The 22,856-nt window shown below is 53.1% G+C and overlaps 8 protein-coding genes across 8 annotated transcripts; 4 read left to right on the top strand and 4 right to left on the bottom strand.

Moving 5' to 3' along the window:
- Positions 1-6: 6 nt before the first annotated feature.
- EV422DRAFT_529273 (uncharacterized protein) lies at positions 7-875 on the bottom strand. The gene is made up of 2 exons (XM_053070326.1): positions 604-875; positions 7-489 (listed from the first exon to the last, which is right to left on the bottom strand). The coding sequence occupies exons 1-2, from the start codon at positions 685-687 to the stop codon at positions 262-264; spliced, it is 312 nt and encodes a 103-aa protein (XP_052925768.1). The 5' UTR covers positions 688-875; the 3' UTR covers positions 7-261.
- Positions 876-1,111: 236 nt separating this feature from the next.
- EV422DRAFT_529272 (histone H3) lies at positions 1,112-2,138 on the top strand. The gene is made up of 3 exons (XM_053070325.1): positions 1,112-1,375; positions 1,496-1,762; positions 1,843-2,138. Exons 1-3 carry the CDS (start codon positions 1,265-1,267, stop codon positions 1,873-1,875), a joined length of 411 nt encoding a protein of 136 aa, XP_052925767.1. The 5' UTR covers positions 1,112-1,264; the 3' UTR covers positions 1,876-2,138.
- Positions 2,139-2,933: 795 nt separating this feature from the next.
- EV422DRAFT_529271 (uncharacterized protein) lies at positions 2,934-6,120 on the top strand. Its single transcript, XM_053070324.1, has 5 exons — positions 2,934-3,077; positions 3,168-4,387; positions 4,472-5,243; positions 5,309-5,534; positions 5,608-6,120. The coding sequence occupies exons 2-5, from the start codon at positions 3,255-3,257 to the stop codon at positions 5,730-5,732; spliced, it is 2,256 nt and encodes a 751-aa protein (XP_052925766.1). The 5' UTR covers positions 2,934-3,077; positions 3,168-3,254; the 3' UTR covers positions 5,733-6,120.
- Positions 6,121-9,324, bottom strand: EV422DRAFT_529268 (P-loop containing nucleoside triphosphate hydrolase protein). Its single transcript, XM_053070323.1, has 3 exons — positions 8,730-9,324; positions 7,867-8,658; positions 6,121-7,787 (listed from the first exon to the last, which is right to left on the bottom strand). Exons 1-3 carry the CDS (start codon positions 9,081-9,083, stop codon positions 6,450-6,452), a joined length of 2,484 nt encoding a protein of 827 aa, XP_052925765.1. The 5' UTR covers positions 9,084-9,324; the 3' UTR covers positions 6,121-6,449.
- A 527-nt stretch (positions 9,325-9,851) lies between these two features.
- Positions 9,852-11,580, top strand: EV422DRAFT_54940 (uncharacterized protein). Its single transcript, XM_053071711.1, has one exon. The coding sequence runs from the start codon at positions 9,956-9,958 to the stop codon at positions 11,480-11,482; it is 1,527 nt and encodes a 508-aa protein (XP_052925764.1). The 5' UTR covers positions 9,852-9,955; the 3' UTR covers positions 11,483-11,580.
- Positions 11,581-12,125: 545 nt separating this feature from the next.
- Positions 12,126-15,906, bottom strand: EV422DRAFT_587285 (CDC45 family). The gene is made up of 11 exons (XM_053073474.1): positions 15,436-15,906; positions 15,236-15,337; positions 15,040-15,177; positions 14,898-14,966; positions 14,674-14,835; positions 14,357-14,592; positions 13,916-14,287; positions 13,316-13,852; positions 12,981-13,236; positions 12,800-12,912; positions 12,126-12,732 (listed from the first exon to the last, which is right to left on the bottom strand). The coding sequence occupies exons 1-11, from the start codon at positions 15,580-15,582 to the stop codon at positions 12,591-12,593; spliced, it is 2,274 nt and encodes a 757-aa protein (XP_052925763.1). The 5' UTR covers positions 15,583-15,906; the 3' UTR covers positions 12,126-12,590.
- Positions 15,907-16,102: 196 nt separating this feature from the next.
- Positions 16,103-17,874, top strand: EV422DRAFT_567453 (CobW/HypB/UreG, nucleotide-binding domain-containing protein; the record flags this gene model as incomplete). The annotated part of the gene is made up of 11 exons (XM_053072537.1): positions 16,103-16,179; positions 16,248-16,303; positions 16,370-16,459; positions 16,531-16,605; positions 16,676-16,697; positions 16,755-16,846; positions 16,906-17,003; positions 17,081-17,127; positions 17,185-17,419; positions 17,486-17,747; positions 17,810-17,874. 11 exons carry the CDS (start codon positions 16,103-16,105, stop codon positions 17,872-17,874), a joined length of 1,119 nt encoding a protein of 372 aa, XP_052925762.1.
- Positions 17,875-17,930: 56 nt separating this feature from the next.
- EV422DRAFT_595448 (Cullin) lies at positions 17,931-21,880 on the bottom strand (the record flags this gene model as incomplete). The annotated part of the gene is made up of 20 exons (XM_053073594.1): positions 17,931-18,333; positions 18,411-18,558; positions 18,618-18,723; positions 18,810-18,883; positions 18,982-19,142; positions 19,202-19,289; positions 19,352-19,434; positions 19,508-19,628; positions 19,711-19,842; positions 19,919-20,062; positions 20,143-20,250; positions 20,311-20,441; positions 20,498-20,591; positions 20,659-20,727; positions 20,796-20,941; positions 21,041-21,194; positions 21,271-21,459; positions 21,521-21,633; positions 21,703-21,796; positions 21,863-21,880. The coding sequence occupies 20 exons, from the start codon at positions 21,878-21,880 to the stop codon at positions 18,287-18,289; spliced, it is 2,220 nt and encodes a 739-aa protein (XP_052925761.1). The 3' UTR covers positions 17,931-18,286.
- Between the last annotated feature and the right edge of the window lie 976 nt (positions 21,881-22,856).

The raw sequence follows: 22,856 nt of genomic DNA, 5'->3' as shown, positions 1-22,856 counted from the left end.
CAGAAAGTATGGGTTGTCATCATGGAGTTTGATATTGTGCGCAATCTTTTCTCAAGTTACAATGATGGTATTATACAAGAGCGAGCGAGAGAGAGAGAGAGGGGAATTTTGGCGTTGATAAACACCGTTGCTAAGCGCTGGGGTATGGAGATTACAAGAGTGTGTGTGTAGAGAGAGAGAGGGTCGATAGCAACAAGCAAGCGAGGGTGGATGGATGGGTTGGCGGTGGATGTAGTTGGAGGAGAACGGAAGCGAATGGATTTATCCACCGAAACCGTAGAGGGTACGGCCCTGACGCTTAAGGGCGTAGACGACATCGAGGGAGGTGACGGTCTTGCGCTTTGCGTGCTCGGTGTAGGTGACGGCGTCGCGGATGACGTTCTCGAGGAAGGACTTTAGGACACCGCGGGTTTCTTCGTAGATGAGACCGGAGATACGCTTGACTCCTCCACGGCGGGCGAGACGACGGATAGCGGGCTTGGTGATACCCTGAGGAGTACGAGAGAGACAGAGAGACAGAGAGGGGTGGATGGATGAGTACAGAGCTAGAGAGTGGTATGGAGAGTGGTTGGGAGAGACTGCAACGGCTTCGGAGTAGTTTACCTGGATGTTGTCACGAAGAATCTTGCGGTGACGCTTAGCACCACCCTTTCCGAGACCCTTTCCACCCTTTCCGCGACCAGTCATTGTGAAGAGTAGTGTGTTTGTTTGTTGGTTTTACGGGTGGTTGTCGAAGGCCAATGTCGGTGGCCGGGTAGTTGGGAGTAGGTGGCGAGAGAAGGGGGAGCGGTTGCTGTGTTGTTGTTGTTTGTGAAGTTGAGAGAGGGAGTTGCGGACGGCGCGGGGTGCTTTTATATCCGCGCGTGGGTGTTTCCCTCTCTCTCTCTCTGTCTCTCTGTCGCAGACGCACGCAAGAAGACCGAGAGAGAGAGCGAGTTCCTGCTATTTCCCTGTAAGGCCAGATTGCCTGTGTCACTCTCAGACGCGCTCGTGCAGCCAATCACCCGCCCAATCGCACCGTCGCTCTCTCTCTCAAGGAAGGGGGGCCGGTCACTTCCCCACGGCCTCACGCGCTCCCTCTCAACTCAGGAAGGACCTCGCGGGCATATAAAACGCACCACCCCCCCCCGCCCCTTCTTGTTCACCACACAACAACTCAGTCCACCGCAATCTGCTTCCGCCAACCAACCCTTCGACAACAGACCCGGCACCACCGCTACCCACCACCTTCACCCTCACCGTCACCAAAAGCTAAACCTTCGCAATGGCTCGTACTAAGCAAACCGCTCGCAAGTCCACCGGTGGAAAGGCTCCCCGTAAGCAGCTGGCTACTAAGGCCGCCCGCAAGTCGGCTCCCGCCTCTGGAGGTGTTAAGGTGTGTACGCTCTTTCTACTCTCTTGACTGACACAGCACAGTCTTTTGACATTCACCTTTCAAAATGGCTCGAATATTCTTTACTCATTCTACTCTTCCTCACTCCCTCTCAATCATTAGAAACCCCACCGTTACCGTCCCGGAACCGTCGCTCTTCGTGAGATCCGTCGTTACCAAAAGTCCACCGAGCTCTTGATCCGCAAGCTTCCCTTCCAGCGTCTCGTTCGTGAGATTGCCCAAGACTTCAAGACCGACCTCCGCTTCCAATCCTCTGCTATCGGCGCACTGCAGGAGGCTTCTGAGGCTTACCTTGTTGGCCTCTTTGAGGACACCAACTTGGCTGCCATCCACGCAAAACGTGTTACTATCCAGCCCAAGGATATTCAGGTGCGTGCCGAGATGTTTTTCCAATTTTGCACGCTCCTATAATCCAGCTCTCTTACACTTCTCTCCTTCCCTATTTACAGCTCGCCCGTCGTCTCCGCGGTGAACGTTCCTAAGTCAAGCCCTTCCACTCCAAGTCTCTTCGTCGTCCCTTCAAGAGTTGTGCCAGCGTTTCGAAACGCTTACATATATCGGCCCTCTCAATTCACTCCCATAGTAGCATACCCTCTGTTGTTGGGAGCTCTCAGCTCCCTAAGCATTCTCTCTCTCTCGCTTTCCCTTGTATACTATCGAGAAAAATGCATCAATGACAACATACTTTCGTGCACAGCGCATTCTATCGTTTATCTGATCTCGCCCAAAATCTGGTTGATCGTGTGTAAAAATAATGTATTTCGGCCTGGGCCGAATATCATCTTGCTCGGCATCTCCTCCATCTTCTCGCTGGGATGGGGATGGGATCGTTGTCGATGGCATTGTGTTCCAACGCAATCAAAAGATCTGAATCTCGTCTCGGACTAGCCCGGCTCAAAACGCTGTGCGGTCAGTCACTAAGAACCTGTTACGCTCGAAAAGTACAGTAAAGTATTTTATGGAAGACGAGAGAACCAATTGATGGAAGACGAGAGAAAGAATTCAAGCGTGGTCTCTAGAGATGTGATGTTTCTGACCACTGTTGGTCTGTTACGTATATTCAATTCAGCAACATACTGGATCGATGCAAAGGCTTGGCCGCTTGCACTCCTTTCTGGTACATAGGCATCGCGGTTCGCATATGTAACGTCTGCCCGGGCGGATAGCATGTTGGAGTTGAGAATTGCAAACGGCATTCCGCTGTGGGCGACAGTTTCGCGCGTCTGGTTTTTCCAAACTGGCCCCCCCCCATCTTCTCCATCCTGGCGCCCCATCCGAGGGTAGCTCCACCAACAATACCGAAGGTTGGAGGGACACGGCATCCATCACAGCCAAGAGGTCAGATAGAGGTTCACACTGTCGATAGAACGACCATCCATCGGCCGTTTGCATTTCTCGCCAATGATAATAAGTGAGTGAGTGAGTGAGAATGGGCTTGACGCGTTGTGGTGTGGAGAAGCACGTGACCATGCGGTTGTTTAATTTGCCAACCGAATGTCCCTCGCGGGTCCCGTTCACATTCCTAATGCTCAGTGGTTGTCGGTGGGTGACCTCCCACAACATACTGTACGACCGCATCTTCCCACCTACGCAAGGTGCAAGCAGCTGCCTCAACGTCCTCGTATATCTGCATTTCTGTGTCTTCGAAACCCGTGTCCAACTCCAGTTTGCTTCTTGACGTTTGGTAGGCAATGTGCACTATGTATTGTTGTACCTGAGGCTCGCTCCTCTTTTTTTTATGGACCCCAACTTACATTCGCTTGCACTTTTCAAGCATCAGAGCAAACGACACATTCCCACAACCTGAGAAACTGTTCGCCGACCAGCACGACACAACGGACTTTTCCCCACATCCCCTACTATGGACAAGCCTGCCGCGGCCAACGGAGACATTGCCAACCAAACAGCAAACTCCGACGCTGCCGCCGCCTCGTCGTCGTCTATCCTTGTCGCCCGGCCCATTGCCACTTGTGACAACTGGACAGTGAGGTCTGCGACGCCCTCGCCTTCGAGTTCGCCGCCGCGTACTGCCGCTTCTGCTGCTGCTGGGAATAAGGGGAAGAAAGGGATTTTCGCGAACGGGAAGGATCACAAACAGAACGACAACCATAACGACAACCACGTACCGATGGAGGTGGACGCTCCTGATCATGCTGTCGGCGTCGGAGCGAGGGAGGTAGATGTCCGCGCAGCAGCGACACAACACAAACAGACGGCAGTCAAAACCGAAGCTAGGCCTGCGCCGTCGAAAGTAGCGCCCGCCGAACCCGTACGTCTGGAGGACATCCTCGACGGCGGCGTCGAGCAGCTGCACACGGGCAACTCGGACGAGGACGGCGACTCATCCTCCGCCGAGTCGCACGACGCCGAGCCGGTGCAGGGCGGCAGCGGCTCGCGGAACGGGGGCAACAAGAAGAAGAAGCCGGCGCCGGCGCCGCAGGGGTACTGCGTCGAGTGCGAGGATCAGCCGGCAGTGGTGTTCTGCGAGCAGTGCGCCGATGATTACTGCGATGTGTGTTTCCACTCGCAGCATAGGAAGGGGAATCGGAAAAAGCATACGAGTAAGGCGTTGGTGACGCCCGTGTCGCAGAAGAAGCAGAAGAGGGGCAAATCGGGGAGGAGTACGCCCGAGGAAACGGCTACCACAACAGAAGGGGTGGCGGGAGCAGACGACTGGAAACTCCTCGAAGCTCAGCCGACAGGCAAGCGGCCGGTTGGCGACTGGTTCCTTGAGCGCTCAAAGTACATCCCTGTGCGTCTCAGCCTCGAAGAACGCAAGTTCCTGCGGCTCCTCGAAGCAGGTCTGAGCGTTTCTGAGTATACGGATAAGATCGACATCTTGACGTATGGAAACAAGAGCAAGCGGATCGTTGCGCAGATCAAAGAGTTGTGTGCGATCTTGTCGGGGCTGGTGCTTGCTGCGGATTATAAGGTCGGGCAGGACCTATTCCAGGACAGGGATTTCGAGAACAACAAAGCTTTCTTCCAGGAGATGTAAGTTGGCATGCGTTGTCGGCACGGAGTATATGATTGAGCTGAGGCAAAGACTTGGCTAACGTCCATCCCTAACCACCCCAGCTTCGAGCTCGGCCGCCGACACAAGATCATGAACCCCGAGAAAATGAGGGCAACTTACGGCAAGCTCGTCTACATGCTCCAAGACTCCCAAATCCCCGAAGTCCGCGAAATGCTTCAGTTCGCCTGCGTCAAACCCGTCAAAACCGTATACACCCTCCTCTCCTCGACCAAGAACGGCCTCGCCCTCCTCCAAGATGACCTGATCTCCATCGCGACGCAGGAAATCACCTCCGACGGCCGCAGCCGACACCAAGTGCAGGCCGACATCAAACTCAAAGAACGCGCCATCGAGCAGCTTGCACGGAAATACGCCGCGAATGACCTGAAACCCGACCAGATCCGTCAATGTCTGTACTCCATTGGCGACAACCACGCCTTCTTGCGAGTCAACCGCGACCCTTGCGATAAGATGATCGAGTACCTCCAAACCTATTTCCGCGAAGACGCCATGGAAGACAAGTTCTCGCTCGCCATCCGCGCTGGCCGCGGCGGCGCGCGTCTCTCGCACGACCACTCCAAGCAATACCATTACGTGCTGCAGTCGCTCACCTTGTGGAGGGAAATCATGCACGATATGTTCATGGTGTGGTCGTTGGCTGAACAGGATCTGCTTGCGGAGGGGAACATGTACAGGTTGAGGGATACAGGTCAGGGTTTGAACCGTGTGCAGGCTGCGCCGAAGGTGTCGAGGATCATGCATACGATTCTGCATCGCGCGCAGAAGAAGGTTGGGTATTGGGTCGGGTCGTCTGTCATCCATTTGGGTGATCACGTAAGTTCGGCGTGCTTCCGTACCCCCTAGAGTCGCGCAATCTCATCCCGTCGTCAAATCCCTAGAACGTCCCCAACGCCCTCATGTTCATCGACAAATACACGCAAATCTACCGCATCCTCCTGCCCATCGTCAACTGCCTCTCGCAGATCGCTGCCGTGCGCGAGCGCGACGCAGGCATCCGCGCGTACGTCGACGGCGAGTTTGGCGGGACCGAGATGCTTGTCAAGACGATTCTTGCGGATTTCTTCAGGCATGCGTTCGATGGGAGTGGGGCTGATAACTTCTTTGGTAGGTGTTTCGTTTTCTTGTTTTGGTCTTACTCTTTGATTTGGCATAAGCTGACCTTGGCAATGTGTGTTAGATGCTGGCTCATGTATCGATGGCCGTCTCACCTCGGCATGGAACTGGTGCTCGACCCTCGAAAAGAAGAAGTACTTCCCCATCTTCTTGCTTACCGGTTTCGTCGGGTTCGACGGACAGTGGTAGATGCTAGGTCCAGGAATCCTGCTCGACAGTCGGCCGGGCAGACACAACATCAAACCGGTATCGCCCGCTCATTGCACATATACACCCGTCGGCGGACGCCCCTTCATTCCGCTCATGGATGTGGAGAATTGAAGGCGTGAGTCTCCGACGGCGCCGGATTCGAAAACCACCGTCTGTTCCCTCTCAACCACTTGGACACATATTTTGCATCTTGCTAGGATCGTTCGCCATCGCCTCGCATTGGGGTTTTCCTCCTCCCTTCCTCATATCATCACTATCATTATTATCCCTTCCTTCCCCCGTTTAGAGTTCCTTACATTAAGACCGGTTTTCCTTTTGTCTGTAACATATTTGAAAATGAGCGTGATATTAGACAGAGCTTCACGCCTATGCCCTCATTTGGCGAAAATGGAAGGGTTGCGGACACAGACACGAAGCCTCGTATTCATCTCAAAGACAAAAGTCTTCCTATTCAGAAAAAAGCAAGCTATTTACAAAGCAAGCACAGCATGCTAGCAAAACAAAGGCGAAAACGCCTGAAAAGGGGAAGGTATAAGTACTACGTAGAAACGCCGCGACGAGGGCCACGGAGGCGGAGCGGGATAACGCCTACGTAAGCCGGATCAACACGCCGGAGGGCAAGAAAAGAACGAAAACCGTATTTACAAGATAAAAAGCGTCCCACAGACGCAAGCACCCGAAATCAGCTGAGAGGTATCAACCCGTCAACCCCGGCGCACACCCCACCCTCTTTTTCGCGACATGCTCCTCGATCATCTCCGTCAACATCTCCAACTCCCTCGAACTCATCCCCAAACCCGGGGTGTTGTTCCTCCGCAACGCCTCCTGCGCGTCCCGTTCCATCTCCACACGTTCGAGTAGGTCCGTTGTGACGTAGGGTCGTATCCGGTGTTCGACAACGTGGCCCGTGAGCGGGCACTTGTCGCGCGAGCGGACGTACTCGTAGGACTGGTGTTGGCCTTCCGGTAGCCATTCCATGAAGCGGAGCCGGCGGCGGGCGCGGGTGTAGGCGATGTACATCAGGTTTTCTTCGGTGTCTTGGTTGCGGAATGTGCGGCGGTGTGAGGAGTCGAACTTTTTGATGTGGTCCATCTGGTTGAGGATGACGACGTTGTCCATCTCGAGACCGCGCGATTTGTGGAAGGTGGTGAGGATCACGTCGGGAGGGTCGTTTTGTCGGTACAGCAGGTACTTCTTGAGATCGAGCACGCTGCGCGAGTGCGAAAACCGGCCGACGCAGTAGGTTAGGATGGTCATGATCGAGTCTAGCCGGTCGTCGAAAGCCTCTAGTCCGCCGATGGCCAGCTTTTCGCCGACGCGTTCTTCCAACGTATCCGCGGTCAGCGACTCGCGGAAGAGGTACAGTTTTGCTGCCAAGTCGTCCGTCCAGTCGGTGTCCTTGACTTCCAATGTTGTACATGCAAACTCGAGCAGGTGCATCACATCCTCTCCAATGTGACGGCCGGGGACCTGAACGCGAAAATCATGGGCCATCAGGTAGTAGGCAAAGTTCAGGATCGGCAGGTTGTTGCGCGCGAGCACCATGGTTGTTTCTCCACGGAAAAACTCAGCGAGTTCGAACTTTGGCTCCGAAACGATCTCGCCTTCGATTGCATTTGGCGCCGATTGAATTTCCGGAACGAGTGTTTGGGCTAGCTTAACCACTAACTGGGGACAGCGGCGGGTAACGGAGAGTGGGAGGAGGGTGACTGACGCCCATGGTTTTTTGGAAGCGTTGGAAGTTTGGGTATCGTCGGCGACGGGTAGGTTCGCGTCGTGGGTATAAGTCCGCCTGGGATGCTCAGCGAGGGGAAGACCGAATCCGAGATTTGTCGAGTTAGCTGAATTGTATGGTGCATCAACCGAAATGCCGGCTTGTCGTAATCCTTCATCGTGCATTTCTGAAAACCAGTCCCGGGTCGCGCCCGCAAACTGGTAGATACGTTGTCTGTTGTCTCCGAAAAGAAGCAGCCTGCCTCCCGGTGCGCACATCTTTTGGACAGCTGCCGCTCGTGCATGCGACATATCCTGGGCCTGCGAATGAAACATCGAAGGGTTGATAGACATCCTTGAAAAGGGGAGAACCATGACTATGCTGCATACTCCAGAATACCTCGTCAACTAGAACGTGGTCATACTTTGGGAACGGCGCCCCATGCACGAGCGGCAGGTAAAGCATGTCGTCATAGTCCAGCACGAACCTGCTCCGCCTGCAGGCAGTGATCGCCATGTCCAGCTGGCGCTTGGCAAACTCGTTCATGTTAGGCATGCCATCCCCGTGATGCAGTTCGAATGCGAGCTGCGCGTTATGGGTTTGAAGGTCTTCGATGCCCCGCAGGTCTTGTAACAAGGCAGATGTTGTTGTCGCTAGGCGCCTTCGGAAGAACGTGTTGCCGTCCTGCAAACCTCCAGCCAGCTGTAGAGACCGTCGGAGACACTTTTGAGCAATATCGATAAGTTTATCCTCCTTGGCGTCCGGCTTGCACTTGATGTCGTATAAAGTCATTAACTTTTTCCATGCGTCGGGGGTGTCTGGAACCGTTATGCCGCTCAACGAGGCATGTTCAGGAGCTAAGCAGTGCATCTTCGCCATGCTCACTAGCTGAGCGACTTCGTTCCCATAGAGCATGATTGCATCCCACGTCAGCATCGCCTGAAAGATTTGCCATGACTTTTCTGGGTTGACGTGGATGGAGCTGGCGTCTCCGCGGATGTATTCGGTCCATGCATCGAGCCCGGCTCCGTGGAACGTCCGAGCGGTAATCGAAAACGGTAGTTCGTGCCGCTTTTTTATGTCGGCGGCGCGCTCAGCAATAAGGTCAGCATTAACCTTGTTGTAAGCAAGTATCGCTACGTTCTGGCAAGTACTTGGCATATGGAGCAGTGTCCGTAGAAGTGTGGTGGTCTGGGAAGGGGTCAAGACGTTAGATCCATCCTCACCTACGAACATAAAGATAGCTTAGCTGTTTACCCTACCTTTCCGGTCCCAGCCTTTGCGTCCAACACCACCACGTCGCTCGTCCCTCCTCTCACATGGTCCAAAATGGCTTGCTGCTCCTCCGACGGCTCAAAGTCCGTCGTCCCGAAGGCATCAAGCGACGCCGGTTTGCACGGATCGTTCAGCGCGTTTCTCCACACCAACTTGGTCGGCTGCCTGAACTCCCCCACGTCATATTCTGGTCGCGCGTTTACGGACGCCGGGTCGGGGGCGTATGTTGGTGGCAAGATGGATAGGAGATGCGTGGCGCCCACCGTTGGGCTGCCGTGCACGCGCCTTATGGGCTGACGAAGGCGCGGAAAACGACGTCGTGAGAGGATTGAGGCGAGCATGTTGGTGTTGTAGGGTGTACTGATCTAGCCGTCCAGCAGCTGGGTAGTGTGTCGGTTTTTAGGTAGAAACAGAGTTCACACTTCGAAGCGCATGGAGCGCCTCCGCACGATCTGGCATGCGCTGACTGCAAACAGGTTGCCGAGAGCTGTCAACGGAGCGTTCTCTTGACGCCTTGGCGGGCAGTTGCAGTAAATCTTTTTGTGGGTCTCGCGCTGGCTTCCGAGAAAAAGTGGAGGAAAGCAGGAGGAAAGGGAAGGGGAGCCCGACGTCGAACAAATGGGCGCGGCGCGTCGGTCGATTCGGACTCATTCGGACACTTCCCCTCCTCGTGCCCACCGTCCATCCTCCTCCAACTCTTGTTGCAGTGCAGGGTATGCTGCACGACCAGCCTGCTCCAGCTGCTCCTTATATGCTCATCCGGTCCAGTTGTTCAGCACATCTTAGTATCCACTTACTATCTCCAGGGTCTCCCAGTTGCCCAAACATTAGGAACCCGTGCCTCTCAGCGGGACTCCGAGGCACTTACAAATGGACGGAGAACTTGATGAGCTCCCCCATGACTTCCTCGCCTCAGTTTCGCCTCACCGGAGATATCCTAGTGAAGCTTGCGGCGGGTCTCGCTCCGTGATCTTTCTTGAAGTTGTTAACCTGCAGGAGTTCCTGGAAGCCAAATGACGGGACCGCGAACGCACGCGCTTAGTCAGCAACTCACGTCCGTCGCGCGAAACACCCAAATCACTCCTGACCTTCTCTGAGCTACCTGCCATCCTCGCAAATTTGACGCAGGAACATCGCATCGACTTGGGACATTCAGCAACTCTCACCGGCATGTCCGACAACGAGTCCAGCGGAATTCACGAGGACACCGACAATGACTTTGCATGCAGGAAGGATTGCATCGATCAGCACAATACCCCACGAGCTCCTCCTCCGCATATCCGATTACCTTGACGCCGACACCTATCTGCTATTCCGGCAAGCATGTCAACGCATCTATAATGTACTTGGAGACAACATTGACCGCTGGACGGTGCACACAAATGGGGACGACACATTCGTCACCATCGGCTGCATGGGCGGGAGACAGCAAGTCGTGCGGTTCGCTCAAACGGGCGACGATCTGACGGCACCGAAGTTCGATAGAGAGATCAGCTCGATGTCTGAGGTGAACGGGATAGTTAGCTACAACCGACTGTTTCTCGGTCTGCGGAAGAAGGGACACAGAGCGGTCGCGGGTGGGATGCCGCTGTACGCTCGGCCGCAGCCGTGGAATGAGGGTAGGAACTGCAGGATAGCCTATTACGAGGTGACCATTTTGGAAGTTGGCGTGGACGAATGTGGGATGGAGGTCGGACTCGGAAGTGAGGATCATTCCTTTGAGCATCCGCCGGGATCTGTGGGGCGCAGTGTAGGGTATTGTAGCGATGACGGGTCGTTGGCCCTTGGGCACAGGGATGGCGAGCATTTCCAGTTTGCGGCGAAGTGGGGGAAGGTCGGGGATGTTGTTGGGTGTGGTTACGTTCATGTACCCTCGGAAGCAAGCACCGCTGAAGGACAAGCAGCGCGGGCACCATTCGCCATGTCGAGAGCGGTCATCTTCTTCACCCTGAACGGGCATTGGGTCGGCGACGCACCACACACGATACACACCACCCCATTTGACTACCGACATAACTGGTTCCCAGTCGTTTCGGCAGCCGGACCTTGCCATGTTGGCGTCAACCTCGGCGAAATACCCTTCAGATTCACTTTGGCAAACGATGCCCTTCGTGGAATGCATCGGGATTTTGTCCGACAGCCGCTGCTCGATCAGGAATGCCCAATGAGGATGGTTCCCAACTGCCTCCCGAAAGAGGTCGCGGATTTACCCATCGTACACATTATCCATGACATTCAACAAGATGAATCGGAAACATCCGAGCTCATCACCTTCCCACCTTTACTCACCGAAACCCAAAACCCGAACCCCTGCTCGGCAATCTCAACATTCCCAATCGACCTCTCCCAGGATTTCCAATTCACCGTCAAGATCATATCCGCCCCACCCTCAACAAACATCAACCCATCCTTTCTCTCCCTGGGCTTCGCACCACACCCCTGCTCTTCGTTCTACCACATTGGCTGGGAGTACGGCAGCATTGGGTATCACACGGACGACGGACGGGTATACCAGGGTTCATTCTGCTTTGGGAGACCTGGCACAAGGGGAGTTGTGCCAGCTGTGGAGGCCGGGTCGGTCTTGATGTGCCGGTATCGGGCGGACGCTAGGTGCGTCACTTTCATGCAAGACGGGCTTGAAACGGTAGGATCTTTCATACATAGTTTGGACCCGCTGCATGTGGCGGTTGCTGCCGGGCCTGGATGGGCTGTACAAATCACCTTTGCAAGCATAGCATAGTCTTACAATAGCAGTGCTTGCGGCGTACAGATAATTCGTTTCGACGAACGTAGATACATAGATCTCTCGCAGAGGAATACATCTCTGAATCAAGACAATCGACTGCCATACAAGCCTACGAGTCGTCACTCCGCCGAGTTGCGCCGATGAACTTCAAGGCTCAAACCCCCGACAACGCTGCTATGGTTGTCAGGGCATGAAGCCAAAAGTCCCCGACATGACTCGCAGATATCGTAGATCCGCTACCCTCTACGGAGGGGGACGATCCCGCAATCGGACTGGAACGCAGATTCCAAATACAACACATAATACAATCAACACCATAGGCCACCCTCCGCTATCTTCTGCGGAACTCAAGGATCAAGTCCTTGTTCAGCGCTGGTTCTCTTCATCGGGTGATATGTGTATTATTTGTATTGCTGGCCTCGAGGTTTTAAGCCCGAGACCGGTGAAGAGAAAAAAACAGGACGTTGTGAGCGATACGCTGACTTTTATACTCCAGCCTGAAGTGTGGCTTAGCCCGCTGAAAAAGAGGGTGGCCAATGAACGCGTTTGCTTACGAGATGATTGTGGAGTGCACAGCCACCTGGATCGGACTTTCAAGGACACGCTGTTCTCTGGCGTTTGCTCCCACAGCGAATGTTTTCAATAATGGTGTCTGCGAAGGTATGCCTGCTGGTCTTGAAGTCATTACTTTCTCCTTGCTTCTCTGTGCATGCTGCAACTCCACAGTCGTATAACAAACTATGTTTTTCGAGTTGAGTTGAGTTAACTCATCAACCACGAACTCTGCAAAAACGCCGCATTTTCACAACCGTTACCACAAGCTGGGGGCGGCTAACTACGGCGATGAATCACGGCGTCCTCCCCGACCTGCTTTGGAAAACTACCCTGGATGCACTTATGCATAACCGAGGTTCTCGAGCTGAAGCTTGGAACTGTTCATGAGTCAGTCGGGATTGGATGAAAAAGCGCAGAGTGTGCGTGCAGCGCAAACATCATCATTGACATATATGTTCAAAGAAGCAGCTGCCCAAATCCACCGTTCCACCGATTCTCCTCCACAAACCAACCCCCCTCCAACCCCCCAAACAACCATCGATCTAAATCACTGCATCAAATTCTGCAGAGTCTCCAAAAAATCGCCCAGATCTTCCCGCTTAACCTCCATAACCGACGCCTCGAACCCGTCGTGCTTGACGTTGGCGTTGGTTTGCTCGGCGGCTTGTTGGAATGCTGGTCCGAATGTACTGAAAACATCAGAAGGTATGTAAGTCTCTGCGTGGTGAATGTGATGGCAAGCCCAAGTCAACTCACTTTCTGCGAATGACGCCCCTTCTTGTCATGCCCGCATACCCAACGATCAAAAATGCATCAGCGGATTCGTTCAAGGCCGCAATAACCAGCGGAAGATCCTTCTCCTTGAATTCCTGTCACCACCACCCACAATCAGCCCGCACTTCAAACTGGAACCACTAGCATGTCTAAGGCAACCAACCTTGAAAGCCTCCACCAAGAACTTGGCCAACCGCCCCAAATGCGCCGGACTCCGTCCAAACAGGGTAAAATTGTTGTCGTCGTTTAGCGCGCCTGTGACGTCGACCCCTGACCCGAGACCTTCGCCGGTGAGCACGGTGAGTTGGAAATTGCGGAGGGTTTGGGTGAGTTTCTTTTCGATGATGGCGATGCCTGTTTGGACGAGGGCGCGTTGGAAGTTCATTGCTAGATGGATGCCGTGTTGTAGGAGGTCGAACCTATCGTATAGTGGACGGTCAATAAGGCGTACCCATAATCGGAGTCGATGACGGCTCTAACGGTCAAATCGACACTCACCCATCAAGAGCATCATAAGCCACATAAAAATTCCGCACCCACGCCCTCTCCTTCTCCTTCCTCGCCTTCCTCCCCGGATCCTCCGCATCCTCCTCCACCACACTCCCCTCCTCATCCGTATCAACAGGCATCCCCGCCATATCCCCCGTCCGCATCGCTAACGCCGCCATCCCCGTGCGCGTTCCCACACCCACGCCAGCAAGACTCCCCGAAAAGACATCCGCCTCGGCGCCTTCGTTCTTCCTTTGTCTAGATCCACCGCCCAGTTGTCCGACGGTTGTCATCAGTTCGGGGTACCCCGACCCTGTTCCGTGCTGTGCTATCCACTCTGCGCCGCCGTCGAGGAGGGACGTCAGGGAGTAGACGACGTCGGGGGCGGACATGAGGCCTCGGAAGCCGAAACTTTTGTAGAATGATGGGAAGACGATCTCCGTCATGTTGAAGCGGGGGGAGACTGCTATGAGCTTCTCTTTGATCGATCGTTTGAATGGTAGACTCATTTCGGTGAAGCGCTGTTGGGACTCCTTATGTGGTAGTCTATCGATAGGAAAGGTCAGTCAAGTATTGCTATCGGATACTTCACAGCACTACCGACCATACCCCATCTTGACCAGAAAGTTCGTCAACCGTTGCCGCCCCCTCTCCTTCCATATCCCCAGCTTCGTTCCAACGTAAACCGAGTAATGCAGAGACTCATGCATCGTCCAATGTCTCAGCAACATGAGCCGAAACTCATCATCACACCGGATCACCGGCCCAGCGCTATGTCTGCTCTGATCCGTGCGCCCTTGTTGATCCAGAGATTCGCCGAATAGTGATTCGAGATCGTCCATATCGGTTGACTGGGAGCCGGGGCCGCTGGTGACGTTGTATCGTAAGACCTCGCCCTTGTATGTGGAGACTTGTGCTGAGTACTGCCGATGGTCCACTCGGTCGTGGAGATATTGATCGCTTAGACCAACCAGTGCAAGCCTAATGAGCCGAGCCGCATTAGCAGATGCAAAAAACCCAGTGAAATCAACTCTGGCTGGTGAATGTTACCATAAGAAATCGTTCGATGCCCTGCCCAGCAGCGTTGCAAGATTGTATAGCATCCCTGCTACTGAAAGTCCATAGTACGCGCCCTCAGAATAGTATTCCGCAATGAGTCGTTGATGACGCTGCCTTCGTTTCCTTTTCGCCCTCCTCGCAAGCCGCGCTTTCTTCGGCGGATTTTCCAGATCCCCTGCGTTTCTCGACTCTGGTGGCTTTCGTTTCCGTTTTCTGCTTCCCCCAGCCTGTACAAATATCCCGTTCAGTCCTCTTGTACACAACACCATCAAACGAATGCTCTGCGATGATGAATGACATCTACGAACCTCCATATCCGCATCCTCCATATCATCCTCATCGTTCTCTATATCGGACGTCTCTTCGTCTCCATCAGGTTTATCGCCTGAAGAGTCGTTCCCATCGTTCTCATCTTCGGCATCGTCCGCTTCCTCAAACTCGTCGTCGTCTTCGTCATCGGAGTCTTCGAACTGGAAACCGACCGATTGTCAGGATATGCATGCATTCCTCGATTTTCCGATCCCGTAACTACCTCTAGTTCTTCGACTGCCTGCCGTAACTCGTTCAGATCGTCCACGTCTCCGTCGTCCATAAATATGATCTTCATCACGATTATGAACGGGAGTCATCAGCAGGTGCTCAGTTCTGAGGCAAACAACAGCAGTCGCACGCACCTGATCATGGCCGAACAAACTCCGCAGATTGAGAGGTCGATGCGAGTCGCAGACATATACGGTCATAGCATTCGTGAGAGTGAACAGCTCCGTGAGGTCGACCAACCCCCCGCAGTTGAGCATGACGATACTCCGCAACTACAACCGGTGTGAGTACGCTTAACCTTTCGCTACTGAGATGTGAAATCCTTCGTACCTCCTCATTGTCTTCCACATGGTCTTCATTGGCTCCGCTCAAATCTGTATACCCCGCAACGGGCACAACCTTGTGTGCTATGCAGTCGGACTTTAGCAGGGTCTACCAGCCACCATACAAAGACAAAGAGTGTACGTCAGAGGGCGATTTCGAAGTCAGCATTGGAATAGCATGCTCATCAACGCTCGCCCCCAACTCACCACCAATATCTTCAGGGCGCACAGAGCGTCAGCGTCGGGACTGACGAAAATGAGGACCGTGGAAGCTGCGGAACCACCACCTTGTGAAGCGTCTGCTTTCAATCGCTTATAAACGTCATCCAGCTGTGCGAAAGCCACGTAACCCATTGGGTTTGGCTCGACTTTGTAGTTTTGTTCCAAGCTCACTGCTCTTCACGGTCCGACCGAGCCATGCGCTGTCTTCTGTTTCCAATGTCCGACGACGACGACGATGACGACGACGAGACTGCTTGACTGCTGTCTGCTGGGGAGCAAAGCCTGTACGTAGCTGGCGGTACCGTAGCGGTAGCGGTGCTTGCTTTCCAGACAGCTGCCTCAGAGATAGTTGATTGCAAAGGGCTGGGGGCTGGTCCAGAGCCCTACTGCGGTGGAACGAGGGCCAAGTTTCCATCCCGTCCGAAAGAGCGTTCGGACAAGAGGCTCTTGTTGCATTGTATCACGTGCATGGGGCTTTAAACTGTCTCGAGGCCTGTTACGTCAACAGCAGTGAGACCTTCCCGGTTGCGAGTGTTTCCCAAGGAGCATTAACCTGCGTCGAGAGAACCCAGCACAGAGTATTACGTGGTCCCAGTTCTAAGGACAACCACAGCCTCCGCTAGTCTATTAAGCTTCGAACCCAACGATTATCATGGCAGACTTTGACGAACCTCCATTGTTGGTCGACGAGAGCGCGATCGCAACTCTCAGCTCCGGGCCGTTAACGAGGTAAGTAGCAGTGAAAGTGAAACAGACTGCACGTTGCCAGGACGGATGCTCACAAAATACACTGCTAGTGAGGCTACTGAGCCGAAAAAGACGGTCCCTGTGACTATCGTGACGGGCTTTTTGGGTACGGCGAGAGGGGAGGTTGGAATAAAAGCTCGCGGACTTCGTGCCTGACGCTTCTTAACTGCAGGAAGTGGCAAGACAACACTGATAACGAGGCTCCTTAAAGACCCGACTCATAAGAAACGCATCGCAGTCATTCTGAATGAGTTCGGTGAAAGTGAGTCTTCCCGACCTTCACATAACCTCCCTATGCTCTGGGACTTTTGTGGCTAACTCCTTCAACGTCAGGTTCGGGAATAGATCGAAGTCTAACGATGAACAAAGATGGGGAGATGGCTGAGGAATGGCTAGAAATGGCGAACGGTTTGATGTCATCTATGCTGTGGAGGGTTCTGAACATCGCTAACCGCGTTCAACCAATCCGTCGTTGCAGGATGTCTGTGCTGCTCTGTGAAGTGAGTAGCTGCGGATGCGGAGGCGAGGCGGCTGGGCAGGCACTGAACATTTTCTAGGGATGCTGGTGTGAAGGCGGTAGAGAACCTAATGAAGAAGAAAGGAAAGTTCGACTACATCATGCTGGAGACCACCGGACTTGCGGATCCAGGTGCGTGAGTGGTCAGTGGCTCGACCTCGACATCCCACTCAACGCATCGGGTTCTTTAGGTCCCATCGCATCCATGTTCTGGTTAGACAATGAGCTGCAAAGCGAGATATACCTCGACGCCATCCTGACAGTTGTAGATGCGAAGTTTGGCTTACAGGTATACATCGAGTGAAGGTCGATCTCACCTGTCCCGCTGATGCGCGTACTGACGTGAGGGTCACCACTCAATCTCAGCAACTGCAAGAGAAGAAGCCCGACGGGCTTCTCAATGAAGCAATAAGGTACGTCGCGTCGTCCCACCGTAAAACAGATGACAACTGCTGATCTCCCCAGGCTAGGCAGATAGCACTCGCAGACCGCATTATCCTGAACAAAATCGACACAGTTTCGACCGAGCAGGTCAATCATCTTGAGGAGTCGATAAGAGACATCAATGCTGTGGCGCCTTTGACGAAGACGACGCGGTCAGATGTGCCAATAGAGCACTTGCTGGATCTGCATGCGTTTGATGAACGATCGGAACAGCTGATATTGGAAAAGTCGACGGCAGGGGCGAGGAAACACCTTGACGAGGTAAGTTATAGCTTATGAGCTTTCTTGGTAAATGATTAATGCTCATGTCATCTCGCATTCCCGCAGTCCGTGCAAACCGTCACATTCACCCTCCCGGGCACAATATCCCTCCCCTCACTAAATACCTGGCTCCAAAACCTCTTGTGGGAGAACACCGTCGGTGACCAACCCACAACCCAAATTGAAATACTCCGCCTCAAAGCACTCATCAACGCCGACGGGTCGGATCGGAAACACGTCGCGCAGGCGGTAAGAGAGCTGTATGATGTACAGGAGGGTGCGAAGTGGGCGAAGGGTGAGGAGAGGGTGAATAAGGTGGTTGTTATAGGTAGGTGTGGAGACGAAGTTCAATATGCTGAACGTGGCAGATATTAAGACCTTGGCTTTTAGGGAAAAACGTCAGCACAATCGAATTCCGGGCATCTTTTGAGCGACAGTGTGTGCTTCGCTCGTGATAATGCCGACAGAGTCCGCTTCCACGTATAGCGGCATAACGGCTATTGATCATACTCAGCATGGAAGTCTTTGGGACTACCTCAGGCCCTTGAAAGCAGCACTGCTCCCGCCCTCATACTGCCCGCCTTCGCGGGAGAGACCTTTCGGAGAGTAGTTGACATTTCCAAATCCGTAGCACGTAGGCCAGCCACAACCTCACGTAGATGCAACATTGCGGCTCCACACTTTATATTTAGATCACATTTGCTAGTATATGAGACGCGACGCCGTTTAGATGCAATTGCCGTTATGTGGGAGAAAAAGCGCCGTCCCATACAATCCCGTTGCAGAATGAAAAGTGTTACGCATACGCTCAAACGGTTCCGGCGATGTCCGTGCCAATGAGCGGGACACTGGCAAGACATTCCGCTCTCAACTTATGTACATGTATCGATCTCGGGTATCTGGTACACGGTCAACTTTTGTTGCAGCAAACCAAAGAGATGGGATTAGCTCTTTCCAACAGCCTCTGCGCACCCAAAATGCGAACACTTACTATACTGCTTCTCAATCAACTGCTCAATACACTTCTTGATAACCGGCACAGACGGTGCAAACCTCGCTTTCGCTTGGTCGATGACTTCTTGCAAGAGATGTGTGTGGCTGAGTTCTTTGCGGGATTTCATGATTCGTACGATCGCGGCCTATGTGTCGTGCTGTTAGTCCTCTATAATGTAGGTGTGGGTGGGAGATGGAAACGCACCTGCAGGTAAAGCTTCCGGTCGTTATCGACGGCTTCCCTTGTGGCGTTGACTTCTTGGGGCGTGTCGGATTGTGCCGCGGCGCTTACTTTGATTTTTATGCGTTTGCTGTTGCGATGATCGAGTTGGTCAGCGACGGAAGTTCCTTGGAGAAACTTGAGGGGCTTTGCTCCTCTAGGGCGACTTTGACTTACTTGGTGAACTTGTCGTTGATGGTGTAGGACGCGGTGGTTTCATCGTATAACAGTAGCTTGAGGTCTACGAAGCCCTGCAAATAATCCGAGAAACAGAGTTGTTAGGGCGATACTGTCCCTCATGACCCACGTATTTCGTATCTTTTGAAAGTAGCGTCCGCCCCGCGCTCACCTTAACAATCCGCCCAACATCGGCATCCCCAAGCTTAATCTGCTCCTTAATCTCCGCCACAGTCAGTTTCGTCACATTGTTGAACAACAATAACACCCCGGTTTGGTACAGCGTGAGAGCAAGCTCGTAGCGCTTATCGAAGTTGTTGAGCTTCACGTCCGCTGTTTTAGTCAACAAGTGTCAGATTAGGGTGTCAGACGGGTGGAGGCAATTGTATTACCTCGGGCGAGATGATGCAGCCATGTGAGTTTCCGGCCGGTGAAGTGTTTCGCGTAGTAGTTTGTGAATTGTGTTATGCTTTTTTCGAGCTGTTTGGGCGGAAGTCAGTTCACACAAGTCAGCTGGGTATGTTCTAGATGCGGTACTGTACCTCCGAGGGAAGCACGAACTCTGTGGCAGAGGTGCCACTTAAGGGCCATGATCCGGCCGTTAACACCATAATCTGCATATCCACTGGACGTGCCACTAGAAAGGTGAATCCGCTACCCGAACAGTCCTCTACAAAGCGTGTGTAAGGCGTGCCTACCTCCTGCTTTGATCCCGGTGGTCGCAGCAAACTGCGAAAACGCGGTATTGAGATCCGCACTCAACGCCGTGTCCGTGAACATCCGTTGCAGTTTTGTAGTGAACTCTACTCCGCACGCAATCTACATAATCGGACGACCAATGGTGAACAAAAAGGTGTTGCGTAGACTCAAAACGGGGGAGATTGGCCGACATGTGGCGAACCTTCAACCGCGTAATCATGTTGGATTCCGCCTCATCCGATATCGACGTGCCGTGAATCAGGCGTTTGGCCAGCATCCGAGAGTAAAACTTCTGGAAGACGTCTTTATCGTCGATGTACTTGAACAGCACGATCTGTCACGGTGTCACGAATATCCGTCAGTTTCGCAATTCCAATACGCTATGAGTTGCATGGTGGAAGAAAACAGACCATCTGCCCAAGCCGCTTCTCCACTTCATCCTCCGTCAAACCCTTGGCGCTCTTCTTCAGCAAAACGTCGCAGTACCGGGCTAAGAGCTCTGGTGCATTCGTTCCTGGTGTTATTTTGGTGTCGTTGGTGATCACTCGGAATGCCTAGCGTGGGCACCGTGTCTTTAGTACTTTTCAGTTTGGTGATCGACGCATGTCTATTGTTGACTTCGTGCTGTTCATACCTGGTCGACGGCCGCAGTGAACTTGGGATCATCGTTGAACACTTCGGCACACATTCGCATGTACTTTGCATGGATGTCCATCAGGTTTTCTGCGTAAACGCGTGGATCCTGAAAAAGTACATCGGGTCAGGCGCCCAGTGAACATCGGATAATCCATTGAGTCCTCACCTTAGCCAACGTCTGACTCAACGCCGTCGTCGTCTCAACTGCGGCTTTGACAATGACGTCCCGGAAGATATCCAGCAGAGCCGGGATCCCACCGTCCACACGTGAGAGTAAGGAGTGCAGCAGCTTGGCATCTGTAGAACGTTAGCTCGAGTGCCATGCAATCACGACCACAACCGGGAAAGCATACCATTGATCCGTGCAGCAGAAAGCATCGGCACAACCTCCGCGAGCAACTCCGTCTGATGAACCTCGATGAACTCATGGTCGCACTGTCTGACTACCTTGGAGGCGTAGAAAGATGTTGAACTGGCTTGAAAGGGCCGCACTAGGAATGTGACATATGCAAACCTTATCATTTGATGTTGGGTCCAGCAGCCTTTTGCATCGCGTGTCTTCTTCCGACAGCCGCTCGTTCGCCTGCAATGAGCCATAGTAAGACGCGCAATCTCACCCGGCTGGGTGGCGAGGGTAATGACCTCGCATACCTTGACCATATACGAAGCGATCGACATCTGGGTCAAAAACCGCGACGACTCTTGTGCATAATAAATCTTTGTTTGTTCTATGTATGGCTTTTCAAATTGCTCAATGTACAATTGCAGGGGTTTTGCGGTGTGGTGGTTGAGTAAGGCTATGGGTGGGATGACAGGAAAAGGGTGGAGGGGAAAGACGTCTGAGCTACCAAAAACGGCTATATGGAAAACGACCGAGGGTTTTTGCAAACTCCTACCTAAGGAAGAAATGCAGTAATAGGCACTCGCGAGAGAGATCTCAAAGCCGTCCCGATCTCGGTGGATCATGTCGAGGAGCTGTGACACTAGACGGTTGCCGAAATGTGTTTGCAGGCCAAAATAGACTTTGTCCTTCCATATGTGGAATGCAAGCTGCCATCGATCCTTGAAACTCAGTATTCGGATACAAGGGTCAGACAAGCGAGGCGAATGTGTCTAGTCCACTTACGGCTTCCACCGACATCCGCGGGAACTTGGAATCATGCCCTGCTCTCCTAGGAGCGCCATACGGCGTCCGCATCTTGACCACCAGCTTATTCAGGTAGTCGCATATGATGTTCAGGTACTGCGATGCCACCCGATATCGTTCCCACGCGGTGGCGTATGCGGATACGACATCATCTTGAGCATCGATGACCTAGGTATGGCGTATCAGACGACGAGAGATGGAGGGCTGGGGTCCGTTCCTCAATCCGTACCTCCAAAACAGAGCAAGCATGCCCGTGAATGAACTCCCCTATCGCCTGATAAAGCAAATCCGTGTGCGGCTTCGGGTGTGCCGTGCAGAGATCATACACGGTTTGTATCATGACTTCCCGCAACTCAACTTGTCAGCTCTCCGCATACCATTTTACGACGCTCCCAGACGTCCATCACTTACACATGCCAGACAGCTGACCACCGACGTTGGTGAACGCAAACATGTTGGATATCTCATCCCGGAACTTTGAGAACGTCGCGTCAAACTCCACACGCTGGATGGCAGTGAGTATGTAAGTGTACAACCTCCTGAGACCGTGTAAGCCAGAAGCTCTACAAACCTTGGGTCTGAGCGACATCCTTCCCAGTGCTGGTGATGCTTCCTCGCCTGGCCTTTTCTTGTCTTTTACGTCGTTGTGCTGGTTGTTGTTGAGAGGATTTGAAGTGCCATAATTCGAAGCTCAGCTATTCAGGTGATGACCGTGTGACTCATGCCATTTTTTCCAGTAAAGAGGGCGTTCTCCCTCACACACCGGCAATTGCAATCCGAAGCGACGTCGAGTACTTTAGAAATAGGCGTCTGGAACACGGCAGCAGGGGCGGGATGCAGGGCTCTACACCGGATATGTACAGGTTTGCCTGTGCAGGGTTATGAAACGAGCACACAGGCGGAGCCACTGTCTCCCGACAGTGGTTCGTGATCTCTCAATTGTACTGGGCGATCCTCTCAATGGTATTGAGCGATCTCCGGAGGTCCAGTCAGCTACCCGCCCCAACGGGATTGTGCTTCTGTTTTTGTTCTTTTTATATCGTATGGGACGATAGAACCAACCGCTTCGCAGGCCCGGTATGCGGCTGTCGTTTGCGCGCAACCGAAGCCTTCCCTCCAAACTCTGCGTACCTACTGAGGCTTCTGTTCACTCCATACTAGTGTACAATCTTGCAAGATGGCCGGTGCTTCGTCTCTATACCTACCATGTGCGCTCCCTTGGACGTGCGTGGGTTTTGACTGCGAGCCACGCCTTCAATCTGTCAAGTCCCATTGTCGGCCGTATATATTAGCTTTTCATAGTTCGCCTGGATAAAGTGAATAGCTCATCGCTCGCTGCGACGGGCTGAAACAAATGTAGCGAGCTCATCAATGTTCAGAGTCAAATGTCATTTTATCAAAAAGAACGTGAAATAATACTACTTCTGAGGATCAAATGACCGAAGTCCCTCCGTGATTTATGCCCTGCACTCTCTTCATACACCCGTCCCATTGAAATGATACGTATGCTTTCTCGTTGCAAATTCGATTCAGTCTAGACATTGGATATATAGATCGGTAAGAGA

The sequence above is a fragment of the Fimicolochytrium jonesii genome, assembly GCF_025526975.1.
Source record: "Fimicolochytrium jonesii strain JEL569 chromosome Unknown EV422scaffold_11, whole genome shotgun sequence".
NCBI lineage: Eukaryota > Fungi > Chytridiomycota > Chytridiomycetes > Spizellomycetales > Powellomycetaceae > Fimicolochytrium > Fimicolochytrium jonesii.
Note: the sequence above shows the minus strand (reverse complement) of the source record. Positions and strands in the feature narration are given on the sequence as shown.